General features: G+C 41.3%; 1 protein-coding gene across 2 annotated transcripts in view; it reads left to right on the top strand.

Moving 5' to 3' along the window:
* sh3bgrl2 (SH3 domain binding glutamate-rich protein like 2) overlaps positions 1-14676 on the top strand; it is a 68640-nt gene that overhangs the window by 4636 nt on the left and 49328 nt on the right. The window contains exons 2-4 of one of the 2 annotated variants that reach the window (XR_014602548.1): positions 53-235; positions 1381-1461; positions 3055-3337. Coding sequence is in view for 1 of the 2 variants with exons in the window: in XM_084082392.1 (XP_083938518.1) it covers positions 53-235; positions 1381-1461; positions 3055-3069 (279 nt within the window). In the remaining variant the exon portion in view is untranslated. Of the gene's footprint in view, positions 1-52; positions 236-1380; positions 1462-3054; positions 4376-14676 lie in introns of those variants that run through there. The other variant, XM_084082392.1, reaches the window with a different exon arrangement.

Below are 14676 nucleotides of genomic sequence, written 5' to 3'. Positions count from 1 at the left end.
TCTTCTCTCCTCCACCCTCCTCAACCTCCATTTATCCTCCACACCCTTTTAGGTGAAGAAGCATCAGCAGGATGTTGTGGGCTTCCTGGAGTCCAATCGTATTTGCTTCCAGGAAGTAGACATCACAGTGGAAGAGCAGCGGCTGTGGATGAACCGGAACATCCCCCAGGACAAGCAACCGGAGAAGGGCAACCCAGTGCCACCACAGATCTTCAACGAGGACCTCTACTGTGGGGTATGAACTGAGTCTTACTTACCACTTAAACCCTCTATTCTAAATCAGACAACTGTACTTGGACCGCTTTTTCCGTCTACACCAAATCTCTTTGCCAAAAATAGCCGATCAACAAGCTCCTAATGTGTCGCAATGTGATCTGCTATTTTTGGAAAGTTTTCAAGTGGTTAACCATTTCCAATCTGGAGTCTCTATTTTGGGCATGTCATTATAGCAGAGTTATTATCGTTTTTAAATATTTGTTAGTTTTTGTTTTTATTTCGTTTTTTTTGTTCATGGGAGAAGTACATTAAACACACAGGTCAGTTGTCAAGTAGTTCTCTGCTAAATGCCGGGATCAGACCATAGTTCTACACATAGATAAGAGGGGAGCTTGTGTCATAGAGCCAAGCTCTACTCATAATAATAAATAGCAGGCCAGCATACAGTGGCGTCTTGGTTCTATAATATTCAGATTGTTAGTGCAAGGCCAAGGATGAATAACACGATTAAGTCAACATTTCTCACAAGACCGCTCCTTACACAGCCTAGTACACCTGAATATAAAGACAGTATGGCCTTGGCTAACAGTGAATATATATATATAATATTTGTATCCACACTTTATTGAAACCTTGCGGTGTTGAATGTTGTTTGGGGACAGTTTTGAACTTTTATAAGCATTTTCTGTATTTGAATTAAAAGATGCATTGTGGGCCAATGTATTTACCGTTGTTTGTTTTTCGTTATATTTTATTATTCATGGCCAATGCCAAGTTAAATATAGGGCATAAACAATTAGCTGCATAGTGGTAGCACAAGATTGTGCAAATTAATATTAACGTGGATCAGTGAGCACTTTGTGTGAGGTAAAACCATTTTATGCCCTCTGCTGAGCTTGCACGTTACTGTGTAATCCTGTCATAATCCAGTCACTGGATGGGACAGATTATCTGCTCTGGTTCGCTCTCAGTCTTCCCTGCCAATGTAGTAATACAGCAGAAGCTACTCGCTGATGACGCCAGAATGAGCCGACTATTGGATGTCAGAGGAGCGATGGAAGTGTGTACCTCAGGGCACATTTAGTTGATGTTATAACCCATTTTACAGACTTGTATAGCGGTTATGTAACCTGTGTATTTATATGTTGCGGTGTTTCCCTTCAGGACTATGAGGATTTCTTTCAATCAAAGGAGGACAACAATGTGTTTGCATTCCTGAGGCTCAGTCCCCAGCCCTCAGTGAAAGTAAGCAAAAGTATATACTTTCTCTCTCTCACACACGTGCGTGTGTGTGTGCGTGCGTGCATGCATGCTTGCTCACTACTGGCTGGCTCACTGTAAATCAAGAAGCCAGTCAATTTTGCTGTCTGTCTTATCTCCCTCTTAAGCCACCCACTGTCCTCCTCCATCTCTCTAGGGTGCTGTGTGTGTGTGTGTGTGTGTGTGTGTGTGTGTGTGTGTGTGTGTGTGTGTGTGTGTGTGTGTGTGTGTGTGTGTGTGTGTGTGTGTGTGTGTGTGTGTGTGTGTGTGTGTGTGTGTGTGTGTGTGTGTGTGTGTGTGTGTGTGTGTGTGTGTGAGAGAGAGAGATTTATGGGGTTTTCATACACATCAGCTTGTATTGCAGAAAGAGCTTCAACTTCCTGTATTTGAGACTGATGTGTGTGAATCAGTTTTATTTGTCACAGCACAGGTTTACATCACAGGTGTGCCTCATCTCCTCACCTTTAGTCTATATATCTGGGGTTCCCAAACTTTCCCATGCTAAGGACCCTCAAATAGCATATAGCCTCTCACTGCGGCCCTCCTACTGCTCCTACAACCGATTTTAGATATTTATGAAACGGTTTTGACAATAATGACTTGCTGAATGCCAGGTTGAATGTGGTTCAGCTAGCACAATAATCTCTTGAATTGAATTTGAATTACACTCATTTATTTGTATTTATTCTCCTTTCCAATTGGCCCCACTTTGAAAACCTGTGGTCCAACTTTCTTTCATACCGTATATAGCCAAGAACTGTTTATTAGGTTTCCAACAAAACCTCTGAGCCAATATCTTGACCAGTATTTCTTGATAAGCCAATGGACAAAGGTAATGTCAATGCTCAGTGCTCTTGGCTAAAATGATGGATGGTGCCGCAAACAGAGCAGACTGAATGTGTGCTCAGTAGGACAGGGTGTTGTGTACCTACAGCCCTGATGTACTGTTCAGATGGTGGCAAAAGGGTTTCCATGGAGAGGTTTCTAAGCTACTTCTTTTAATTTTTATTAACATTGTAAAGGAATGCATGTTACATTTTCCATTCACAATCAGCTCCTGCCCAAGAATCGTTAAAACGTGTCCTTTGAGTACATACTGTAGGCCTACGGTTTATTTTTATTATTTTATATATTTTTTATTGTTGAGCCATATCTGCTTTTTAAAGAAACCTGAATTATAATGACCAACATTATTATGTCTCAGTATCTCGTTTCCATGGTAAATGAATGGTCATTAGATTTTCTCTCATTCGCATCCTTTGTCTGTCTCTGCCCTAGAGGCTGATTGGATAACTTGTTTAATGCAGATTTGATTACATGCAGACTTATTTTATTGAGGTATTGTTTAGCTCACTGAACCTTTCTTTGGAACCCTATGTGGAAATGCTTCAGAATCCTTTGTTTTACTGTGTGTGTGTGTGTGTGTGTGTGTGTGTGTGTGTGTGTGTGTGTGTGTGTGTGTGTATGTGTGTGTGTGTGTGTGTGTGTGTGTGTGTGTGTGTGTGTGTGTGTGTGTGTGTGTGTGTGTGTGTGTGTGAGAACATGAGTAATATTCTCCATGTTTTTTCTTTTCTTCAGGATTCTGAGTCATAGCCAACCTGCCAGTGTGTCACCAGCAGTCCCTGAGACGAGGACAAAGGCTGCATCATTTTCTGGGTTGTAATCACCTCCTCTCCTCAGATGATCCAGCTGGGATACCAATGTGTTGCCAAACATCAGATCATCCCTGTACAATCATTCCCTTAATTTGACCACTTAAGCACTATTTCAAAGATAGCATAAGTGCAGATCTACAAGCTCACAACACGTTGTTGTTTTTGATGTTGATGTGTGAATAATTACTAAAACATGCCCAAAATAGGTAGCCAGGTTGAAAGTGGATAAGTACATGTTGAAACATTCCACGGTTCCACTAACTAAATTTTGGAAAAGGGGTTCACTTTGCAGCAGTGAACTATGACAAACCTTTGTGTTATCGTTTCTGTGTTCACACTGTGCTGATGCAGATGCTGTTTCATGGCATGCATTTTTTGTAAGTAGAACAAACCTTATATCCTGTTGCAGCTTTAAGCAGAGTTATTAGGTTTTTAGTTTTTAGCCACACTGTGCATTTTAACCACTTGAACCCTCGCATCCCTATTTTGCGAGGAACATTTGCCAAAAATAGCAGATCTACAAGTGTGTTGTGACATGTTGCAAGCTTGTATATCTACTATTTTTGCTGAATGTTCACCCCAGAATATGGATGCTAGGGTTCGTGAGTTAGGCTCGCACTCCTCACAAGCTAGCCTGGGGCTGTCGAATATTGTAGCAAGACCCATACACAGACAGGTCATGCACGTGCGTGCGCGTGTCAATCAGCAGCTGTTAATGAAGACTGTGATAAGTGAGTGGAACTGAGAGGTTGCACTTAATGCAACTTGAGACAACGGGGCCTCGCCTCGTTTGTGTGTGTGTGTCTCTGTGCATCAATGCACATGGTGCCTGCATGGCTGCATGCATCCACATGCTGTAAGGAAAATAAGTGGCTCAGTTGTACCACTGGTGTGGATGTGAGGAAGCATTCGCCTTATATTTCACCATGCATTGAAAATCAGTGAGTCTCAGCAGATAACCAAAATGCAGATATGGGCAAACGGTATGGACTGAATTATCTCTACCAGCAGTCATCTTATATTTGTGGTCTATTGACATCAAATCAAACACGTATAGCTATTGCCTGTCGAATCGATCGAAGACCAAAAAATACTTTCACGGTCAAAGCAGGGTTACAATTGCAGCCATTGACACTGACATCTATTATTAAAAAAATCACACCCAGTGTGAAGTGGGCGGTGTGTGATCATCACAACATGACTCACTTTAAAAAAAGGATAAATGACTTTTTTTAAAGTCCATACTGCTATTCATAGGGCTGCACATGTGTCATGTGTTTCGCTAGCCAATCACAGTCCTGAATTTGCAAAGTCAGCCAATCACATTACAGTTAGTGGTGATGACACTAGCTGTAATGTGATTGGCTGATATGAAAAAAATATCGATTTGCATTAACAATGGAAGGGTTAGGGGGTACACAATTTTTTTGGTCGGTGTCTAAAACTCACTTATAGGGGGCGGCTACACCGCCCCAAAAATCACACCCAGTGTGAAGTGGGCGGTGTGGTCATCACAGTGGTCATCACAGTGATGGAAGCTCACTTTAAAAAAAATTAAATGAGCCAGGGGCCACCCATTGTGGGTGGAAGGGGTGTACAATGGGTGGCCAATCACAGTGGCCAATCACAGTGCAGCATTTGTCAATGTCCCAACCTCACATATAGGGGCGGCTACACCGCCCAAAAATATTATGAATCACTGCCAGACCATTCCAAGAGAATAGAATATACAGTATAGATGTCCTCTTGGGTTGTGGAAATAGCTTTGTGAATGGTAATCAACATGCACAAGTGTGGGCGAGAATGTGCGTTTAGGTCACATTGTTCCATTGCAGTTGCATGGAATAGGACAGTGTACATTTTGTACATTCTCAGAGTTATAGGGGTTCTTGAAATTAAAACGTTTGAGAACCTCTGTATAGATGTATATAAGCTAATATGAAATGTCAGCATGTGTAACACTGAATTTAGCACAACCCTGAGGAAACGGATTTAAATTTGTAGCGTTACGTTCCGTTTCATCGGTGTTTAAATCCATACTCCCTTTTTTCCACTCTGCCTCTTCATCCTCTGGTCGTCATTCTCACAATAGAAGAAGACCGTTCTATTGAAAGAATAATGAATAATTGCTTTACTTTTGTGATGAAAGCACACTAACTGTTTATGAATGTACTGTAGTGCCATCTTGTGACTGAATATGGAATTGTTATTTAAGTCCAGCAGGGAAGAACAACACATTCCAAACTGGTGAAATGTATCACTGAAAAAAACAGAAGCAACATTCCCCTTTTGCTTATCTCTGCCACGTGTTTTTTTCCTACACTGTATAACTTTTTTGAAATATGTGTTTAAAATAAAGTAAACAAGTCTAACGTGTATATTCATGAGTGTCTACAATTCTGTTTAACGATTGATTGAGCTATATATAACTGATGATGATCCCATGCTGATAAATGTTATGTATTACATTTCCTCTTAACAGAAGACAGGCTTCTCTGAGTTGGGCTTAGTAGTGGCAGCCATTTTGTAGTGCCACAGATAGAAAACCCATACACTTTTCCCGTAGAGATTTAAGAAAGTCTTTGTATAAGTTATTATGCCTTGAACCAAGCCATTACAGGCTCCTTGTGAATAATGACCATAAAACATTTGTTTCTGTCAAAAGGTATTTGAAAACCATACTTTTTTTTTTGACACAGACTCAAATGTTTTATGGTCACGAGTCACCAGGAGCTGGATGGCTTGGTTCCAGCCTTTAAAATAATTAATATAAATATTTGCATAAATCTCTATGGGCTTTCTATCTGTGGAACCACAAAATGGCCACCGCTGCAATGCCCTAGAGGGCCAGGCCCTATGGCAACAGGGCAGAGAGGCGGTAGCAGGAAACCAACTGGCCAACAATGTTAACAAAACAGACCAGACTGGTCGGGGGTCCCCAGCTAAATGTGTTAATAGGCAAAATAGACCTAATAGCGTCACAATCATTTTAACCACTTGTGACCATGTTTTATATTTTGGCTTTTCAATAGGCGATTTACAAGCCGATATACAAGCACATAATGCGTCACTTTGTGCCGCGCTAAAAGCTTGAGCTTGTAGATCATAGATCATTCCTATACTGTAGATAAAAAAATGTATATCTAAAAAATCTATTACAATCTTTGAATATATTTAAGCGAACATTTTATCTCAAATATTTGCTTCTGGAGGTCCCTGGCACAAATTGTTTTTAGATGAGGGTCCACGGCCAAATAGCCACATCAATTTGGGGGTCCTTACATGAAAAGACATGAAATGTCATTGAGGACTGACGTCATAGACGGGCCACATGAAGTCTGAGATGCACCCGGATGCCACTTAGACTTGTTTTCCAATGTAGTTTGAAGTATATTCATTGACAGTGTTGAAAGTAACAGGACTTGAACACACCCTGAACATCTTCAACGGATGAATGCACTGAAAGACCCAATGAGGCAACAGAGCCTGCCTACCTTTCCTAGAAGAACTACGTGTGATCAGGGTCAGTGGTTCTCAAATAGTTTCATTTTCAAACATGTCCAAGACCCCCAAATTGGTGTGTATTTAATTTAAGAGAAGATTTGTGTTAAAACATTTCAAAATCATTCCACATTAAAAAAAAAATCAAGATTTTTCTAAAATATCAAGCTCACAACATGTCACATTGTGATGTGTTGTGAGCTTGTAGATATGTTATTTTTTGAATATGCCAAATATAAAATAGGCTTAAAGTTGTTAAACCGAATTTGATGCTATATTAACAAATTTAGTTGGGGACACCCTCTCAAGGATCACAAGGACCCCCCGGACCCCACTTTGAGAACCACTGATCTGGGTTAGTGTCTCACTCCAACCAAATTAGGCCTTTCTTAGGAGTTGCATAATTTGGAACAACAGTGATCTAGTAGATCACTGTTGTATAATTTGGAACAACAGTGATCTAGTAGATCACTGTTGTTCCAAATTATGCAACTCCTACATAAATACATAGAGACATACAGTAGATTCTACTGTATGTCTCTATGTATTTATGTATTATTATTATTATTATATACCAAACAACATAACAACATGGGTAAAATAAATAGGGCCTCGCAATCAAGTGAGATCACCACTAGATGTCACTATAGTAACATAATTTGAACCGATGACGTAATTTCTCTCAAATATAAAACTCCAATAAATCCCTTTCTCTGTCGCCGGGTGCAGTGGCGTGCGCCTGTAATCCAAGTTACTGGGAGGCTGAAGCTGGCGGATCGTTTGAGCTCAGGAGTTCTGAGCTGCAGTGGACTATGTCGATCGGGTGTCCGCACTAAGTTCGGTATCGATATGGTGCTCCTGGGGGAGCTCGGGACCACCAGGTCGCCTAAGGAGGGGTGAATCGGCCCAGGCCGGAAACGGAGCAGGTCAAAGCCCCCGTGCCGCTCAGTAGTGGGTTCGCGCCTGTGAATAGACCCAGTCTTTTTATGCTTTCTTTTCAACAGTGCTACCATTTTATCTCTCTGCATTTAAATGATAAGGATAAACAGTATAAAAAACATGAAACCTTCAGTAGCTCCCAGTACACTGGCTCATTTGTGCAACACTGTACATGAATGGCATGGCACGCACAATAGACATGATTAAAATAAACTGCCTCCTATGTTCCTTGGGGTGATAACGATAATGATTTAAAGAATGCACGCAAACAGTTGATGTTTTGACAAGCTCCAATCCAATCGGAACCTCTCCCTCCACTACATAGCGGAGGGAGAGGTTCTAAATAGGGCTAATGTTTTGACCAACTTAAAGACAGGACAACCTTTAAACACTGGAAATTCAAATAATATGGAAAACACTACATAGTTTGGCTTTCTAAACAATATACCATCCCGTAAACAAATGCAAGATAGGAGCCATTTTGTTGTTGGCATATTATTTGTAGTATTATTATCGGACACTTGGCGTCGTCACCACGGGGGGGGGGGGGGGGGGGGGGCATACTGACACTGTATATATATATATATATATATATATATATATATATATATATACATACAGTACGTTGCAGTATTTATACTTTTACTTAAGTAAAACATTTGTGTACTTTTTCCACCACTGATTGCACCCACTTTGAGAAAACCTGCCATAGAAGCCAGGTTTAATATAGGCTCTATGGACCCACTTTGAGAAAACCTGCCATAGAAGCCAGGTTTAATATAGGCTCTATGCACAGCAGCCATATTATCACTTGGGCCATTTGGAAGCCCATGAGGGTCCCTGGACCCCAACTGTAGACCCACTGGTGTAACAGAGTCAGAGTGTTTCCAGTGGGCCAACATGCACAATATCAGCACCCTGACTCTGTTTGACCAGAATGGAACAGAGCCTTCATTAGTATCATTGGTAACACCTGTGAATGTCTTCATAATATGGCTGCTGTGAATAGAGCCAATTGCTCCACCTAGGAAGCAGGGGGGGAGGGGAGGGGAGGGGAGGGGCGGGGCTATTTGAACCACAAATTATCAGGCCCGTCCCCTCTCTCACAAATACACCGACCGACAAATACACTCACAGACACTCAGCTCTGCAATGTTTCGAAGTAAAAAGAGTGAACTAAACAACTCATAATGTTTACCAGGGTGGTAAAAAAAAACTGCTAAAACCAGACCGTGGAAACACAATGAATTATCTCCAACCGACAAAAACTGAGGTGAGTTTCTACAGTAGCCCTGCCTGAAACATGACTCGAGTCATACCATGACAGTCATGGAACCACTTGTTCCTGGTTTGCGATTTTTTTTTTACATTTACAAATTACAACAATCATATACATTAACGTTCCGATTTCAAATATAAAGTGCTGACCCTCAAGCTACTGATGTAACAAGTTGGGGCGCACTGTACTCGTATCTTCCGTATTGTTCAATAAAACGCATTTTTAATCCGATCGGCGGCCATTTTATTTATTTGTAATATATCAGAGTGCAATACACCTCACAGCCGATAGGGGCGCGTAGTTGAAAGCATTGGAGAAAATGGCTGGTGATCGGATTAAAAAGCTTTTTATTGAACAATACGGACGATACGGATACTTAGACCAGTGCACTTTAACTGGTTACATACATGGCTTGGGGGTCAGCACTTTATATTTGAAATGTGAACGTTTATGTAGATGTACGGCTTGTAAATGTCAAAAATTCGCAAACCAGGAACAAGTTGTTCCATGACGCTTGTGACAGACGAGCGTCATGTGAAACATGGCCATTCTACAGGTGTGATAGCTTAGCTAATTAGCTGTTCAGCATTAAGGAATTGATGGAATTGTGTGTAATTTCACTTTGATGTTCCTTTGGAAAAGCAACAACTAGTAAGGATGAAGAGCTATGTTGTGTGATGTTTGTGAAGGGAATATGTTGTATTATTGAGCTGTGTTTGTTTGTGATGCTGAGACACTGAGTGCCGCGCTATGAGCTTGTAGATCTGCTATTTTTGAACATTTGTGAAAACCTCTGAATATATGTATTTTTTTAAAACAAACATTTTTTACTCATATCTTTGCTTCTGGAGGTACAAAACATTTTCAGATCGGGGTCCGTGGCCAAATATATATCAAATTTGGGGTCCTTGACATGAAAAAGTTTGAGAACTACTGGTGCAGTTTTTAATGTTTAGAGGTAGTATGTTTGTAGGTTAGTGGTGTAGTTTGTAATGTTTAGAGGTAGTGAGTTTGTAGGTTAGTGGTGTAGTTTGTAGTGTTTAGAGGTAGTGAGGAAGAAGTGTGCTGGCAGTGATGATGAGATACATTATGGATGTTTCAATGGGCTCTATGAACAGAAGCCATACTGGAAATAAATTGGGCCTCTTCCTTACTTCCTTTTACATGTGTTACCAATGATACTAATTAAGGCTCTTTTCCATTATGGTCAAACAGAGTCAGGGTGCTGATAGTGTGTTTGATGGCTCACTGGAGACACTCTGCTACACCATTGGGTCTCAAAGTGTTCTTGAGGGGGGTTCCAGATGGCCCCTTATATATCTGTAACTCTGAGAGTGTACACATACAACCAAATGGACCCTCACTGGTTCATTGGAACACTCAGAGTTATAGGAGTCCTTGAAATTAAAAGAACCACTGTGCTACACTGAATGAAACAGAGCCTTCATTAGAATCATTGGTAACACCTGTGAAGAAAGTAAGTCAGGGGCCCAATTAATATGGATACTATGCCGTGGTGGAAAAAGTACTCAATGTGTTCACTTAAGTAAAAGTCTCTATACTGAAATGTAGAACTACTCTTGTTACAAGTAAAAGTCTGGAATTCAAAATGTACTTGAGTAAATGCACTTAGTTACTTTACACCACTGCTACTGTGCATAGAGCCTATTTGTATCCGGGTGGACTGTTAAGCGTTGTTTTGTTGATGCCGCCAGTATGTCATGTTTGTAATGTAATGTAGTTGTGTATTTGGTAGTGCAAGACCGCCAAGGTTCTTTGATCTCTAAGAATGCTTTACATCATTGGTTCTCAAAGTGGGGTCCGGGGACCCCCAGGGGTACTTGAGGGGATACCAGGGGGTCCCCAGCTAAATAATTTATAGGAACCAAATGGACCCTTATGGGTCTGTAACTCTGAGACCCTAACGGGTCCATTTGGTTCCATTTGTACACTCTCAGAGTTACATTAACATTGATTTTACAATATAAATTGGGGTCCCAGAGATAGAAATACCATTAATTGGGGGTCCGTAGCCTAATGCATGTCAAACGGGGGGGTCCTTAAATTACAATGATTGAGAATCACTGCTAGAGCCGTAAAAATCTTCTCTTATGGGGGTCCCTGGCTTATCTTTTCAAATGGGGGTCCGTGGGCTAATAAGTGTCAATTTGGGGGTCCTTGACAGGAAAAAGTTTGAGAACCACTGCTTTACATAACCGTGGGGACTTTTATTTTGTTCCAAATAAAATAAGTAATAAATTGATCTAGCATATTGAAATAGGATTTTGGTATGCAAACTGGAATAGACTGGAATAAGTGAATGCATTTTACTATATATATATATATATATATATATATATATATATATATATATATATATATATATATATATATATATATATATATATATATATAGTAAAATTGTGTCGCAGATTAAAGTTTTTCCATGGGTTTCATCGATAGATTCATTGACTATCAGTGTTGTGTGAATGAATGGTAGACATTTAACCACTTAAACCGTCAACACTTTGTAAACTTGACCTTTGGCTCTGTACTTGATTTGCTCCTTTTTCCCAAAACCACTTTGCCATCTGCTATTTTCGACTAATGTTCCCCTCAGCATAGGGATGCTATATAAGTTTGATTAGATAAACTATGCTGTGTACAGGATACAGTGTACGTATATCTGGTATTTATCTGGCTCTCGGTCACTTGAATTAATGTTTGTTTGTTTCTCAGAGTGGAGACGGACTGTGTGCCGAGGTTGCGCCATAAATGCCCAGAAGACTGAGGTTCTCACCTGCAGTATAACACCCTCCCAGAACATCCACCTCTAATGACGACGCAGAGGTGATCTGGTGAAGCTAGCCAGATGTACGTAGGCCTGTCACAATTCTTACATAATCGTCTGATTGCAATTATTTCAGATAATCGCAATTATTTTGCATAATCGTTGAAGTATTATTATTTGTATGACAATTAATCGTCAACTTAAATTTGTAATCATGACAGCCCTGGACGGAGGATGGAGATGACTGGATACGCCGCTGGAAGGCTCAACCCGAGGATGCCCTAGAGATCGAGAGCTTGGAGATCTCTCTCTATCCACGGATTTGTCTGCATGGGGCGGGGGGGATTCCTCTGCGGCGCTGGCCTTGGTCTGCCTGCGGTGGTCTCCATCCGGTGTATCGATCGCTGATTTATCACATAATTCCACTTCAGTGTGTTTTGTGCACACGACAGTGTGTCACGACAGTGTGTATGTGTCTTCGTTGATGCATAAATCCACGACAGTGCGTTCTGTGCTTTTGTATCCACCTCGATGTTAAACACCGGTTGGTTTCCGCCGCCGAAAGACCCAGGTCGGCCGGGGGTTTCCTCTGAAGACGGCTCAAAGTAAGGAACCTCTTTAGGGCTGTCACCATTATGACGTTGAACTTGGCGATAAATTGTCGCTCAAATAATTGCGATTTAACTATTTAATTGCGTCTTACTGACATTTTGAATAAAACTTTGTCTGGCTTTTTTTAGGCTTCGTAAACAAAAGGCGAGCTACACGCTCAAAACGCATCACGTCGTGATGCGTTTTGAGCGTGTAGTTCGGCTATTTCCACAATTTTTTGAAAATGTTTAAAAAATATATGAACATTTTTCAACATGGAAACGATTATGACTATGATCCCCAAAAAAGTATTGCGGTTATCTCAAATACTTGCGATTATGTAATAATAATTGTGACGGTCCTACCTGGTCATTTTTCCTTTTCCTTTGCTGGATGCTGCAGTTGCTTTATGCTGCAGTTTGTTGGATGATGCTTGGTGAATACAGCTATGCTGTTCGTGTTGGATGCCGTTTGGGTCGTACGTGTGATGATGTGGTTAAAGATTTTTGCTCTTTTTTTCAGGTTTGAAGGCCGACGTTGAATCTATGACTATGTTGGTAGTGTAGTTTTTGTTTTCATCTGCCTCTGCAAATCCAGGCTGTACCTGGTCATTTTGAAAAGGTCCATAAGACCTTGTTCATTTGTAAGGTCACTGTTTGGTAGGTACCAAAAGGACACCGTTTGGTAGGTCCCAAAAGTCACTTTTTGGTAGGTACCAAAGGTCACTTTTTTCTGGCTGGGTTGGGGGGAACTGTGTAAATCCAGGCCTGGACCTGGTCATCTTAAAGGTGTGTGTGTGTGGGGGGGGGGGGGGTCACACGATCATCAATTTCAAACCAATGGAGCAACTATTTTTTGTTTCTCGCCCACCTGAGTTACATCACGGCAAGGTAACTATACAATGCAAACATCTAGCAAAGTTATTTCATGATATTTTATGAACAATCTAATAATGAGCATTTTTCTTTTTTTTGTTTGGTAGCTTTATTTTTTTCAGAAGGAGAAGCCATTCCGGTACACTTCGGTGAAAAAGAGAAGGCACGTCCCCCGATGTATTCGCTATGGGGTCGGGTGAAGGCTAACAGGAAGCCCGACCCCAGATGACCCCGATCTTCAACGCGGAGCAGCTCTGTTGTGCACAGCGGCCACTCGATCCTGTAGGTTTACACTCTATAACACTCGAAGGATCAGACCCTTCCTCACCCAGGAGTCAGCCCAGCTCCTTATCCAGCCATCAGTCATATCAAAACTTGACTATTGTAACTCTCCTTGCTGGCCTCCTGGCATGTGCACTTAAGCCTCTCCAAATGATCCAGAATGGAACTTTTGGTCTTCAACCAGCCAAAAAGGGTCACATGTCTTCATCTTCTCCGCTCCCTCTATTGGCTCCCAGTTACTGCCTCGCACAGAGTACAAAACACTGACATTGGCCTACAAAGCAACCAAAGGTATGGCACCCCATATCTTCAAAGCCTGATCCAACCCTACAACCCCCCCCCCCCCCGCTCTCTCAGATCAGCTAACACAGGGAAGCGGTCAGAACCTTCGCTAAAACATCCAGGACAACGCTCCACACGTCCCATACTCTTCTCCCTTCTGGCTCCCAAACTATGGAATGAACTCCCCATTGCAATTAGAACTGCAGACTCACTCTCAACCTTCTGCCATAATCTGAAGACTCACCTCTTCAGACTCCACCTAAGCCTGTAGCACTTGCCCTAGCCTTGACGACCTTGCAGGCTTATGCAAAGGCTAAAATGTAACTTCGATAGGATGTTATGTAATCAGATGGTAATTGTTGACCTGGCATCCTATAGAGTGTATAGTTTCAATGTACATGCTGATGATAGGTCATTGGTTTACGTATGTATTAATTACGTATGTATTAATCGCTCTGGATTAAGCACCATTACGAAATGGTAATCTAATAATAAAGTAATAAATAAGTAAACTAATAATCTAATAATAAAGTAATACATAAGTAAACTAATACATAAGTAAACCAAGAACCTATCATCAGCCTGTACATTGAATCTATACACACTATAGGATGATGCCAGGTCAACAATGACCTGGCATCAGTCTACATAACATGCTATCTAACATTTTAGCCTTTCCATAATCCTGCAAGGTTGTTAAGGCTAGGGCAAGTGCTACGGGCTGAGGTGGAGTCTGAAGATGTGAGTCTTCAGATTAGGGCAGAAGATTGGGAGTGAGTCTGCAGTTCTAACTGCAATGGGGAGTTCATTCCATAGGTTGGGAGCCAGAAGGGAGAAGAGTCTGGGACGTGTGGAGTGTTGTCCTGGATGTTTTAGAGAAGGTTCTGACAGCTTCCCTGTGTTAGCTGATCTGACAGAGTGGGAGGGGTTGTAGGGTTGGATCAGGCTTTGAAGATATGGGGGTGCCATACCTTTGGTTGCTTTGTAGGCCAATGTCAGTGTTTT

The sequence above is a fragment of the Gymnoscopelus microlampas genome, assembly GCF_963454915.1.
Source record: "Gymnoscopelus microlampas genome assembly, chromosome: 16".
Lineage (NCBI taxonomy): Eukaryota > Metazoa > Chordata > Actinopteri > Myctophiformes > Myctophidae > Gymnoscopelus > Gymnoscopelus microlampas.
This window is presented reverse-complemented; position numbering and strand designations above follow the sequence as displayed.